At 37.6% G+C, this 14698-nt stretch overlaps 1 protein-coding gene across 2 annotated transcripts in view; it reads left to right on the top strand.

Annotated features, from left to right (window-relative positions):
• GLIS3 (GLIS family zinc finger 3) overlaps positions 1-14698 on the top strand; it is a 119462-nt gene that overhangs the window by 2111 nt on the left and 102653 nt on the right. For both annotated transcript variants that reach the window (XM_054289031.1, XM_054289024.1), the window contains exon 2: positions 2510-3626. In XM_054289031.1, the coding sequence (XP_054145006.1) occupies positions 2510-3626 (1117 nt within the window). The remainder of the gene's footprint in view (positions 1-2509; positions 3627-14698) is intronic.

The following is a 14698-nucleotide window of genomic DNA, read 5'->3' on the forward strand; positions in this document are numbered from 1 at the left end:
AGATTTTTGTACTCAGTATAGGAAGTGTTATGGAGGATGAAAGCAGAAATAGTCCACATGTTACATCCATGCTATTTGCTTTGATGAAAGTCAGAAAAAGACCTAGGAAAGAGCAAAGGGTTCTTGATTAGTAAATAGAAGACCATAAAAAGAGAGAAAAACATAGTTTTCCCTCTGCCATGTTTATGTTCAGGATTCTGGATTGTACATTGTGGCCTCTGTACACAAAGGGAGAATACAATGTAATTAAAAAGTAATCTCTTGTAAATGGTAATGAAAGAGCTGGTCCAAACTCAAGCCGGTTTAGTTTACAATAGCAGATGCACCAATTAATACCATCTGAGATTCTGGCACCCTGATAGATCTGGTCCCTCATTTTCATATTAGGTGTATTTATTTTCCTCCTATCAGAAAACTACTTAGTTACAGTGTTGGCTGAATTTTAAATAAATCTTCACTTTTTGGGGAGCTGGAATTTTTATTATTTTTTGAATTTAGATGCTGAAGTGGTGCAGCTTCTTCAGAATAGCTTGCTCTTACTTATTGTATACTTGAAATTCTGGGCCAGCTTTTTATTTTTGCCCTATTATGAGACTTCTAAAAAACAGTTTTTCTTCAGATTCACTGATGGATATGCCCCTTTTGTGTTAGGCATTAGTAGCTTTTTGTATGACACTGGTTGTACTGTACATCTGCTTAAAACTCTTGTCAGTACAAAAATAGGCTTTTTATTGATGCACAATTTCTTTTTCTTTATTCATAAAAGAGAAAATAAAAATTTAAAGAAAACCTGGCAGAACACCCCTACCCTCTCCTCATATTTTCTAGGTGTGAATTGTAGCATGGAGAAATCAAACCTTGCTTGTCTTGCTGTGTTGAAAACTGTGGATCTGTGTTTGGGGTCACAACATGCTAGCACGATTTAATCGCCCTATAATGGACTGTCCTTTAACAAAGCCCGTTGACAACAGCCTAAATCAACTTTTTCACAGTCATCCTTTTAGATCTAAATGGCACACAAGGCTGGCCTGATGGAGCAGTCTCATTTTTCTCATTTCTCCCATTGCAAATTGTAGTCAGCATGCTAATTGTGCTTTTTGTCTGTAGTCAGTTTTGCGAGTGCCGTTCAAACCCTGATGGAGTCACGTAAGATCCATGACAGTACCCTGCCCTGACATTGAATCAGAACAGGACGTTTCTTATTCTGACACAGCAGATCAACCATGCATTGCAGAGCAACTCTCTTGCTAAAAGGGGCGTTTAACTGCTCTTCCACTGGTCACCACAGCAAGGCTTGCTGCTCTTTTAAGCTGCGTTTTCCCTGTTTGTGAGCTGTCTTACAGTTACAGCACCTGCAGACTGCTTCCTCTCACTCTCAGGCTGTGCCAAGCTTCCCCTCCAGTGTCCTTGATCCGTCATTGAAATTCTGTGCTTCTTCAAAACTGTGTCATTAAAATAATAAACCAAATAATTCAGTCTCAAAACATAAGATGTAGAGGCTTCTGGGAGATTGTCAGGTTTATCTAGATACTTAACCAGTTTTTTCTATTGTAAGAGCTCCTTGAAAATAGAAATTTATATACTGATAGCACCACTAGCTGGTCGGAAATACAAAGCTGCCTGGGTGTGAACTGGAAACAAAGAATTAAATCCAGTTAACCTTCAGCCAGCATTTACAGCTATGACTCAGGGCCCTTAATGCCCCTTTTATTTCCTTTTTATCCCTTTCTGTAGAAAACAATACTTTTAAGGGCCTATATATTGAGGGTTTTTGAGCTATCCAAAGAATATTTGCAGGATAAAGAAGTTCCCTAATATGTCTCTGAAAAATGCTTGATAACAGCAAGATTACACTTTTCTGAAAAATTTTGATTGCTGAGTTGGAGGCAGATACCTCTTCAAATCAAATATAGAAAACCTCTTCAACCAGTTCTCCTACATTACTCATTTATTTTGTTTGTTTTATAAAGTTAGATATTATCTGTATTTGTAAATTTGATATATAAAACTTCTGTAGGGAAGTATTTGTATATATTACAATTGACAAAGTCATTGTAATACAGGCTGAATATCCATTCTCTTTGGATTAGTTTTCTTTCTGTTTTTTTCAAGCAAAAACAATAGATGACTTAAATCATTATGGGTTTCCATAGAAGGCAGGAACATAATGCTTTGGCTTCAGAAGTCCACACCTATTAACACCACAACTGATGAAAAGACATGCAATAATTTCTGCAATGATGGATCAAGAATCTTAACAGTAACTTTCAAAATCTTTCAAAATCAAAATCTTGAAGTTTTAAAGTTGGCTTCCTAAGTGACCTTTTTACATGTATATTGCCTTTGTATAACTACTGGGACATTAACTGGGTGTCCTAAACTTGAGCACCTCGTATTAGGGAGAGCTTTTCTCACATGTAGCCTTTCCTTAATTTTAATCATGCGTGTGAAGGTAAAAGATCTACTTCTGAATTGTCTAACTGCTTACTTTATTGTACCTTTATTTCAGGTCACTCTTGTCATGTGAGACTCTGGCCTCTACAACATTAAGCTTGTCAGAAGGTCACTCCCCTCTGAGTGTTGAACAAGAGTGGTCACATAGGTACAGGACACTTTCTTCTGTTCCTCCTGACCATGGTTTACAAAATGGCAGTGAGGTGGGGGACTTTGTAAATTTTTCGCCTGAAGCATCTACATCCAGTGACTCATTACCATCCTACTTGTATGGCATGGAAAATAAGAATTCACCTTACTGTAGTCCTTGCCAGTCCTCAGTCTGGTGTCAATCAGCCCGCTCCAAAAAGAGAGCACTCTCTGTATCTCCTCTGTCTGACGGCATTGGGATCGAGTTCAATACAATCATTCGTACGTCCCCAACTTCTCTGGTGGCCTACATCAGCAGCTCCAGGGCATCGCCAGCAAACACCTCCCCACAGCCTGAGGTCTATGGACATTTTTTGGGAGTGAGAGGAAGCTGTATACCACAAAACTGCTCTGTTTCAACTGCCCAGAAAGGCTTCCACATGGCGAATGGCGGTGTCACCTTTCCAGGATATGTTGAGAACGGGACAGGTGAGTACCAGCGGATGCAGCAGCTGGAGCAAGCCAGCTTGCAGATGGTTGCCACAAATAACATGGTGATCCAGCAGGGTGTGCTGCCCATGGACAGCCATGCAATAGACGTCCTGAAAAACAAGCAGCTGGGTGACTTCTCGGGCCCTGTTGTGGACATGCCTCTTTCAGCCGTGGTGCTGCCACCGCCTCCTCCACAGGGGCCACCCCCGCCGTACCACGCTCACCAGTGCCGGCCCCCGCACGGCCTCCCCGGCCACGTCCCCGCGCTGCAGGCGCTGCCTCCGGCCCCAGGCGCCCCGCTGCAGGAAGATGGAGAGCTGGAGGATTTCAGTGGCAAACATGGCTGTTGCTGGGTTGACTGTGGGAAGCTGTATGACCATCAGGAGGAGCTTGTGCGGCACATAGAGAAGATCCACATAGACCAGAGGAAGGGAGAAGACTTTACCTGCTTCTGGGCAGGGTGCCCTCGAAGGTTCAAGCCATTTAATGCCCGTTACAAACTGCTGATTCACATGAGAGTCCACTCAGGAGAGAAGCCGAACAAATGCACAGTGAGTCTGAGTTCTGTCTTTCTTAACAACGAAAGGCTCTCTATTACTTAGGAAAATAGAGTGAAATTGTAATTCTGCCTTTGCTTCTCCCATTTAATGGTGTACTTCTTGAACTGGTCTGTGAGAATGAAATGCCTAGTCCGTTCCATCTTCCCACCTAAACAGAAAGGAAAGGTGTTCTTTAATTTGGTACATACCAACAGATAGGATTAGTTGAAAAAACAAATTGTGTTTTCTACATTTATAAACTTTTATTGTAGACTGCAACAAGTGACATGGTAAACCTTCATAATGCAAAACTGAGGCACAGTCAGTACTTAAGTATTTGCATGACGGATGCATGCAGGAAAGGTGCTGCAGAACAAATGTCACAATTTATCCTGAGAGATTCTTGCATCATGTGACACCTTTTTGACTTGAGGAATTTTCAAGACTTTCCATAATGTTACCACAAGAAACTGAGAAGTGTTGAGCATTTTTTAAGGCAGTTGTTTGTTCTACTACTAAAAACCAAACCCACATACCTGTTTCCATTAGTACATTAGGAATAAATCCCATAATAATTTTTCTTTTCACAGATTCTGTCAGTGAGCATTCAAACCCTGAAGTCATGTTTTTCTGTCAAGAAAAATTTCTTAGGGTCACTGCAAGTCAGTCTAACACATAGGTAGTCACATGGGTTAATAATCTGACTGTAAGCAGTTTGTGCTTGGTCTCTAGTGCACCATCTATAATCTCTGTAATACAGATTCTTGAACTGCCTTATGTATAGTCTGTATTTTGGGTTACCATGAGCTTAACCTTACTAAGTGCTTATTTAGTGTTGTCAGACAGCAACCTCAGTTTTGAGTTCGCAGCATAAATTATGATGGATATATAATTTCTAGGAATAACCGCTGATTAAAAAACATATGTTTACATGTGGTGAAATTTAAATTAATGCTTGGAGTCTATATCAGTGTATGTGTTGCTGAACAATTTTTTTTTAGCATGATGTAGATGTTTGCTTGTACAGTTAAGAGAAAAAGTCTGTTTCTTTTACTTTTGTTTTTTCAAAGGGCTAGCATCCTGCAGGATAGAGTGGATGTCTTTCCAGACTTCCGTCTGTTTCCATCCGCATTAAAAGAATCTAGTAGAGGTTGTCTTGTGATGCCAGAAAGGCTTTTTATCCTTCCCTTTTGTCACACCAGAGTCTTAACTCAGGATCTCTGCTTTCTGAATATTTTTGTAAATTCCATAATATTCTCTTTCTGCTCTCTGTGTATATTGGATCAGGGTATACCATTAATTTCAGTTCTTCCTCAAGGATATCTCATCACCTTTATGGGAAGAGAGAGAATGAGGAAAAAAAATTACTATGAGTCAAGAAAGTAATTTTTTAAGGGAATATCACGTGTAATTAAAGATAAGAAGACAGACATCAGCGGATGAGTAAGGACAGACAACAGGATGAAGAAAGAGGATAGGAATGATGAAAGAGCACTGAAAAAGAGTAAATCCAGAAACCCAAGGTCTTTAAAATAGACGAATTATGATGAAGGATCCTGTAATACTGGAGAAAACACTGTGTTGGTAATACACTAAACTCGCTGCCTCGTTGAGGCATCCTTAGCTTTGAAGATCATTCACTGATGATAAATAATGTGTGAGTGGATAAGGTATTTCTTATGATAAACTTTTTGAGATTACTAAGCCGAAACTAAAGTGCACACCAAGTCTTCCTGTGTCACCAAAACGTAAGAGGTGTCTAGATCAACTTCTCAAAGAATCATTGTTTTTAAAAGTGTGTTTAATGTTACTGAACTGAAGCAAGCATTGCTGAATAGCTCCAAGAAGTTTGTGTATCAGAAGCAGTGCCCACATACTTACCTTTCCTTCCTGCTGAGAATTGTAATTAAATGTAAAAATAGTGAGCATGATATGATAACCCTTATAATGTGAGTGTAAATCTGGAACATACGTCCCCTTTCTTGGAATAAGCAAGCAAAAATGGCATTCTTTAGCGCGGTTTGAATGAAACAACTTGATGCTTTATTCCTTTACCATTTCACAAATGGTGCGAATTTGGAAAAATGTATTTGGCTTTCTAATGTCCAGCAGCCATACTTTCTTGATATATTTAGAAAATTTACTTCAGTCAAACATCATACCTTTCTCACCAAGCAGTGAAATTTGCAATGATATCCATGCCATGTAAGGTTTCAAACTGAGATTTTAAGTGAGGTATTTGAGAGAACATCTTGGGCAAGATGATAATAAAGAATGGCTTCCAAATTAATAAAAAAATTACACTAAAGAAATCTGAAATTTTTCACTAAATCTCTACGAATGTATGCTTTTAAGTACAAAATCAAAACAATCCATTTATAATCTTTTTGGTCCATTTAGAATCTTTCTATAATTTATTTTCTGTTTCTAGGTGTAGCATGCCTGTTTCTCTGAAATTACTGAAACTAATAGTCTTTATGTGCACTGTATTTTGCAGTCTAGTAAGAGGAAGTCCAGTAGACCAAGCAGAAAAAGGGAAGGAAAAGTGGCAAGAGTACAACTATTATATTAATGAACCAGATTTATTGTAAAGAATGTGACAGAAGTATTAAGTCATGAAGAAGAGCCATCTTAATGTAATCTATCAAGACATCCTGTAATCAAAGGCGCGGTTGCACCCGTCATCGTACTGCCATCACACTCTAATCTTTGTGTAATCTTTGTGCACGTGTTGGTGGTTCAAGAACAACAGTTTGCAAGACACAATCTTCTCACTGAGCAGAAATTGCAGTGTGTCCTAGGCAATATACTTGTCATGTCAGTATATTTACTTGTCAGTGTTGTTTATCTCTGTATTGCTGAGCGTTGAAGGTGTATTGTTACACGTTCTGCTGTGCATCCCTGAGGATTGCTGTGATATACAGTGAGCTTCACATCAGCAAGATTCATGAGATTTCAGTAATTTTAAGGTGAAGGTTACTTCTCTGTTGTATTGTAATAATAGTAGAGATAACATGAAATTAGATACACAACTTCATAAACTGAACTTTGTAACATAATTTTATTCTTCTCTGTTATTGTTTTGTGCCAATGAAGTCATGTAGTTCAGAATAGACTTGCAGAACAGCTAGGACTTCAATACTTTATATGCTTATCCTTAAAACCAGAACCATGCTTAGAGTTAAAATCAGAGTCAAGTGACCTCAGCATTTGTTTTGCCATATCTGAGTTAATATATATTTATGTATGTAACAAAAATTTAGGGCAATTTTACACTAAAGCTGCAAGTGATATTTTACTCTAGTTCCTGCTTGTTCTAGATGAGCTGTCTTCTTTGATTCTGTAAGATAAAAGTGTTGAAGGGTGAATAGTAATAAAATATCAGCACATAAAAACATGTGACAATCAGGATAATCAGATCCAAACTTAAAGAATTTGTTTGGAATAGCAAGTCTTTAAATAGTTATAAAAATGCATTGGGCTCCCTTACTGTTCATTAAGCATCTTGCATGTTCTGTTCTAACTTACATCACCTGGGAAGCATTCTTCTTTTCAGTGAACTGGTTTAGTGACTAGAAAAATTATTCATGACATAATAATAATAATAATAATAATAATAATAATAATAATAATAATAACACTAATAAGTATTTAGTGTCTTCTCCTAAGCTTCTTCATATAAAGTAGACATAGCATGTTCTAATGTGTTGTATTTATCTATTAATCTGTGAATTAGCTTGTACTTTGTCAGAATAAGTCAAAAAAGAAAAAATATGAAGAAAAGTTCATATTGAAGTGCAAGTAGTAAGTACAACAGTGGCTGAGATATAATCTGTAACATTTGATAGCAGTTATCTCACAATGGCATTTGAGGATTCCACAGATTTTGTTTGAATTAGAAAAAGTCTGAATTCCCTTTAGCTGTTGAAACCTCAGGGAAGCAATTGGCAAATGCTGACCTTTGTTCTCTTTGTCTCTACCTGTGAGCTAATTTTCTACTCAGGTTCCCTTCCTTTAGAGTGAACATTTTTACTTTTTAAGTTCAGCTCCAATAAGAGCTATTTAATTAGTCTTATTGTCCTGCTATCCAAACATTAAGCTTAACACACTTACTCTGATACAAGCAGCAACAGCATGATGTTAGAGATAAGTTCAAAGCTCACACTTCACAGCTTTATTCAGATGCTCTAAGAATGCTTCCCATTTTGAGTCTGAGTTCACTCTTGTTGCTTTCCATAAACTCTGAGCTAAGCTACAGCCCAATGCTTTTAGTATTGATAGCACTACATGACCAAATATTTTTAGTGCAACTGTTTGATGTCATATAAACCAATAAAATTGCTAGTATTCCTGTCAGATTTAAAGCAACATCCATTTAACATTTGCTAAATACCTGAAATTATCCCACAACGCATCTGCAAAGAATGTAAAACAGAATGTATGTGAAAAAAAGAATATACTTCTTTAATGTTTTTTTTTGAGACACAAGCAAACTTCCTTAGGTGAGCGTGAGTGCTTGGATAGAAGTGTGTATGTGTGCTGTTTGAAGAACATGTCCTTGGAAAATATGGAAATTTTGATTAAAACCAGAAATGCATCCTGTAAAAATGACTGGGATTTTTTTTTCCATCTTCGGGCTTTAGCATTTTGTCTTCATATAGTATCTTATATATGGCATGTGCAAATATTTTGATTACAGTATATGCCATGTTTCTTGATAATACCATATCGCATGCTATATTGCACGGAACTCTTGATAAAATAGAAACGATAAAAAAATTTGAATTTGTTTTTCCTCATATGCTTGCAGAAGACCTTTCCACTATGCTAAAATAGCATTTGAGCACTTTGTCCTAAACAATGCCGCAAGAAAGGTAATTCAATTGGTGAGTCAATTTGCTGAAAATTAGAAAGAGCTAAATTTACACTTGCCTGTTGCTGATTCTTTCCCTTACTCAGTAAACAAACTGAAACAGAAATAGCACAGAAAAAGTAGAGACATATGATTAATTAGACTATATCATGTCTATGGATACAGAAAGTTGGACTTTAGTTGTCTGTTACAAAACTAAGCCTCTCTAGCTCTCACAAGTTTGTGCAATATTAGTGATCTTCTGGTCATGGTTATGATGTCTTAGCTGTTTAAAGAAAAAGTGAATTATGAATTCTCTCCAAACAGCTCAAGCTCATGTGATCATATCAGATGGCAGCTAGCCCAAACTAATGAATTTTGCCTCTCAGCACTTGCACTAATGATCTTTCAGTATTGTCCTTTCAGTATGAAATATATACCGTGTTCATGGTTCAAAATGTAATGGTGGGTGCTTTCTCTTTGGCTGCTGAAGATGCACAACTTGCACTTGAGTTCAGTGAGGACAAGAGGGCTTCTGATACTCAGGGTACTGAGTCTCAATAGCAGAACATCTCTTTAAGCAATCAAAAATTGCAGAACAAGCTCCATTCTACATGTAAATGATGACAGTGAAAAATGGTAGCCAGAGAGCCCGTGTTTTAGGTTTCAGAATAAAATGTTTATGAAACATCTAACTTCTTTTTTTCTTCTAATTGATAATTGATTTTGATGTTAAGTATTTGACTCTGATTTTTTTTTTTTGCCTTTTGACTTACAGAATTGAAAAATTTAAAAAAGAACTTTAATGAAATTTTGCAAACTGACATATTCTTAGTTTCATTGTAATCCAGAACATGAATGTGAAGTATCCCAAAATAAAAATGAACATTCCTGATTGGAGAAACACTAATGTTTGTATGGAAGGGTTTCTACTTTATTACCTCTCTGTGTTTGTGGATAGGCACAAAAATATATTTTATTTATTTTTATTTCCCTGTAGCATAATTTTAATGAAATATAATTTAGATATTTTTCATTGCTACACCAAACTATAAATAAATGGTAAAGTTAAAACAATGAAGAACTCTTAAATTTCATATGCATCAAGTAAGGAATCCTAAAACATAATTTACATCTACCAGAATTTCAGGTACAAGAAATTTGGAGGGTGTTCTGGTGTTGGGTTCTTGGTTGGTTGGATTTGGGTACACATTTTGGGTTTTTCTTTGTTTTTTAAACTTAGGTTTTAAACTAGAAAATTACCTGAATTCAAAGCTGAGAGGGTGGGGGGAATGGGGCTAGTGTTACTGTTGATGGTTTGGAGCATCTTTGTGTGAAGACTGGATTACTCTCCAAGTCATGAAATCTTTATAGATAACTTCTGCTCTTTCCTGCTCATTTTCTTTTGTCTTTCCACCATCCCTGCTTGGTTGGTGACTGGACCTCTATCAGGAACAGAGTCAGTAAACCTTGAAACTTTCCATTTAGTGATAGAAAAGGCTAACAATATCTGACAGGAAAACAGAAAATGCAAGTCATGATGCAGTTACAATAGCAACAGACAGGGACCTTTCCCAGAAAACATGATTTTGTTTTAAAGCAAGGAAGAGAGAGTGGAGGGAACAAGCTAATAGATTGTGCCATCCATTGCAATGTTACTCCTTCAGAAAGGAAATACAGCTTTACTTAAAAGTAAACACACTGTCGGCTTTATTCAGGTGATTGACACTGATTTTCTAAGGATTAGGAGTTTAATTAAAGTTTCTGGTGTTCTGTGGAAAACTTCCCAGACACCTAAGTCTTATGGTATATCAGTGAACATAGGCTTTAAATCCAAGGGCTGAGCATTAAGCTGCATAGAACAATCATTGGATTACTTGTACCGAGCAGTTAGGAAATGGAAAAATGCCAAATAGCTTTTTTCACTAAATATGTTCAATGCACTACATATGTTGAAGTAGGTTGAAAGCCAAACACAAATGTGTGCTGAAGCATTTGTACATCCTGAGGCACTCTTTGACATTTTTTCATTACTCAGATTTAGCATAAGATACTGTTACTGGCTTAATACTTAAAGGACTCAAGGGAAGGGACTGGTTCTGTTTAAATGAATACGTTGCAAAGCTATAGTCTTGTAGACTTCAGTGAGATTTGTCCAGGCAGAATCATGCTCAGTTCAGTGACTCCACTGATTTCTATGGCGTGTCTGGAGTCACAGAGCCGTTTCGGTTGGCCTTTAAGATCACAGAGTCCAGCTGTTTACCCAGCACTTGGGAGACCAGATCAACCCCCCTTCATTGCAGTTTCCTTTTGGAAATTGTAGGGAGCAATGATGTCTCTTCTGAATCTCAAGCACAGTAGTCCAAACACTGAGAAGACAAGATTCATCTTGATTCACTCTGATCCCTGAAGCAATTCTGTCTTATTGCCATTGTAGTCCCTATTGGCTGGGGTGGCATTTAGCAGATGCTAAAATCTTGTTTGCTTTTACAGATACCTACTTGCAGGGTAAGCTTCCAGAGAACTTTGACTGAATAAGGCTTAAGCACTGTTCAGAACATGATTGTCCCTGTAAGTGGTTGAAACAGGCACCTTGAGCAAGGATGTTACCGAATACAGCCCAGTGCATTGGAATGCTCTGTCACAGAAACATGGTTGCCGTTCATCTTAGGCTAACAGGATTTGAATAACTGTTGAACAAACCTTTCTGAACAGGGTGCATGGAAACTGGGTGGTCCTTTTAGAGCTCGTCGCTGTGAAGGTTCAGTCTGTGTAGAGTGCTGGACTACTTAAGAAAAGCAAATTCAGAAAGGAGCTAGTGAGGATGCTGTTGTGTCTAGAACTGTAGTGGTCTGTTGTAGCATCAGGGTTTGCTAAATGTTTTTATAGCCACCTGGTGATTGTTTTCTGATACCAGTCAGAATGCTTATTTTTCCTGTCAATTAAAGACTGTTTCAATTTAGGGTTGATATTTTCTTACCATTGTTTTTGCGGATATACAGCAAATTTATTCCATGAGTATTCAGTTCTTGAGAATTAACACTCATAATTGCAGAGTTCAAGGCCACAAGTGAATCATTTTAGAGAAATGTCACTGTGGTAAGAAATTTTTTTATGTGTTGTGTCTTCATGAAATGTTGAAATGTAATCTTACTCAGCTGTCCATGAAACAGAGTGCTTGATAAATAGAGTAGTTGTAAATAATTTCCCACTATCTCTTTTTATCCTTTTGAATGCTTTCTGTTGGTCACCAACTGGCACAAGCTCAAGTCAAAATCACAGCACGCCTTTATGTGTATTCTTGGTACAATTCTATAAATACATTAAAACAAAGTTAACATTCTTATGCTCTTTACTGTATTCTTTACTGTTAAACATTTGCAGAATTACCTCCAAGGTTAATCAGATGTTAACATCAGGCAATACCACTTTTTTTCAAGGTCTGCTGTACTGTCAAAGGATGTCTTTTCCTAATAACATTCAGATTTCTGTTTTAAGAAGTTGCAGCTATGCAAACAAGCTTATCTGGGCCAACAATAAAAAATAATTGATTTTAATTAGGAGTTGTCACATTACAGAACAAGACAAGGCTGCTTTTGTTCTATGAAAAGCCTGCTTTGCCTGCTTGCAAAAATGCATGGATTTGTTTCCAATGGCTTTACATAATTGGTATGACAAAGGTTCAGTCCTGTGATCCCTAAAGTTTCCAAATGATTCAGACATACTTGTCCAACTTTGTTTTTTGTATTTGATGGTAATCTGTAAGTTGGTAGACGGCATGAACATGAGGTCTCCTTTGTTTGTTTAAAGGAATGGGATAAGCATAAACTGAATTAGAGAATATTTATGTTGAGACTGCTGAAATTATTGAGACCACATTTTAAAAATGAGCCAGTGTTGAGAAACAAGGCTGCTCAGCTCCGACTGTGTCACAAGGACTCTTGAGTTTTGAATGACTGGATAAATGTGGTCTGAATCCATTATGTAAATTAACAATGTGAGCTGCTAAGTTGTGCCGCTGATTTTATGCCTGCACCAGTGAAGCAGGTCCAGTGTCACATAAGTTGTCAAGGAGACATAAAGATTGAGCAAATACTGTAGGAATCATTATAATTGATAGCCCTGTGGGCACGGTAACTGAAAATATGCAATACCTCCTCAATCAAACTCAGTCAGTTAGTTAAATGAATCTCTGTGAAGCCTGGGTTGGGAATGTGGCATTTCACTGAATCAGTGGAGAGTTTGGCTCCAAATTAAAAGCAAGCTGTTTGAAGGATTGTTGACCTGCTTTAATTTTTAAAAAGGTTCTCAGAAGTCTGTGATGCAAATTTGTGAGAGATGACATTTTCTCCAAAGGCAGATGTTCACTGGTTCTAGTTCTGATTGTTAGAGTAGCTGAAGCACCACTGAATGCAACACTAATCTTGAATACTAAGTCCGAATCATCACAGATTTTGAAAAATGGTGATGGCCTCTTTGGACACTCATCTCCCATCATCCAACTATCTACAGTGAAAACTTTTAGATAGTATTTGTAAGGCTTAGAAGACAGCAGAAATAAACTTATCATAGCAAGTTCTGTTTACTAACTTCAGTTTTTCTATCATCATCATAGTAGTGGAGTACCTTATTTTGTTCTTTTAGGAAGGGAGAGATGGGTCGCTGAATCCATCAACATGGCTTTTGCGGCTGAATTAAGGTTAAAATGTTAACATTGTGTTAGTTTATATTGTATTTTGCTGGTATGATAGGTCCTCTGTTACCATCAGGCAAAAGTGGTAACAGCAAGGAAATGGTACACCTGGACACTCTTTGAACCTGAGGGAGATAGAGAAGGCTAAAGTGACCTGAATAAGGAGAATTCTGTGTTGCTTATGTGGAAGAGGACAGTGATCATCCAGCCCTCGAAGACTTACATGGCTGTGAAGTTCTGACACAATTTTATGTCCAAGATGTTAGGAATATTTAAAGAGGAACAAAAGATAGAAATGAACTGCTTTGGTAAGGATAAATGAGAACTTGTTCCAGTGAAAATACAATCTTTATAAAGGAAGGAGAGTAAGACAAAGTGGTGCTCTATTTCTATTCCCCGCCAAAAATCTAGTAGGTTATCCATCTCTCTGGCATTACCTTGAGATAATGTTTCTTTCTTTAATAGTGGGTATGTTATATAACTGAGAAGCATGAAGCCTTAAGTGGCTCAGAGAATGCAAAATAAGCTTGCAGCAGGGTGAGGCAGCTGCATGTTTCAGAGGTAATGGTGGAGTCATGTCTTGGGTATGAATACAGGGAGCATGTCTGGGAGTGTAGGGATGTTGAATATTTTTGCAACAGACTGCTTGTGGCAGAGGCTGGAAACATGCTGTGGTGTGTTCTCTTAGATAACCTGCTGCTTGCATGTGGTATTTCTCCTGCTACTTGTTTCTCCAGAGGATGAGAGGAAGGACATGGTTGAGTAGTTTAACTTTGACATGTTGTCACAAGGAAGAGGAGAAAATTAGGCTACAAGGCTTTACCTCATGTGTGATGAAGACAAAACACAAATTTGAGGCATTTGTGTTTTATGCATACTTGAAATTTGCATTATTTTTCTCATTTTTTAACCCTTATAGACAAGATTCAGTCACTTTTGTACTAGTTGTGAAGATTTTCAGTCCTTGTACAATTCTGTGTAGAGGATGCAGGCCACAACACTAATCCTGGATATGTGGTATTTGGATCTATTCTGGCTTGTATTGAGCAAGCTCAGAGTTTAGGAAGAGTCAGCTCACTTCTGTCTCTTTAAGACTGATAGGTACAGCGTTAGCGATCCCGACAGCCTCCCTCCGTGTACTGATAAGCCATAAAAACATCATCTCTAAAATGGTGGAGGAAATCAAAACACGGTTGTTTTACCTCTAGAGTGACTCTAGGGAAGATACAAGAAAAACTCTGTTGAAGCTTTAGAATCTGACTCGTTGCTGTGGGTTTGGTAAAGATGCTGCGTATTCCATCAGTTTTCATTCCTACTGAAAGGCTTTTTTTAAAAGCAAGCAAACCCAAACCTACTTTTAAAAATCCCTTGGTGTGGAAAGAGAGGGCTGAATTAAATAGCTTGAACTCTTTAATTTTTGTATAGTACTTGGGGTTCTTTGCATTAACTTACACAATATTTTGGTTTCCTTGGCCAGTAGGTTTCCCAGAAACTGAACAGTGCAGGTGAAGTAGCTTTATTTCTGAAGTTAAATGTGTA

This window comes from Melozone crissalis, unplaced genomic scaffold, assembly GCF_028551555.1.
Source record: "Melozone crissalis strain CALT ecotype California unplaced genomic scaffold, PUWL_Pcris_2 ptg000005l_1, whole genome shotgun sequence".
Taxonomy (NCBI): Eukaryota; Metazoa; Chordata; class Aves; order Passeriformes; family Passerellidae; genus Melozone; species Melozone crissalis.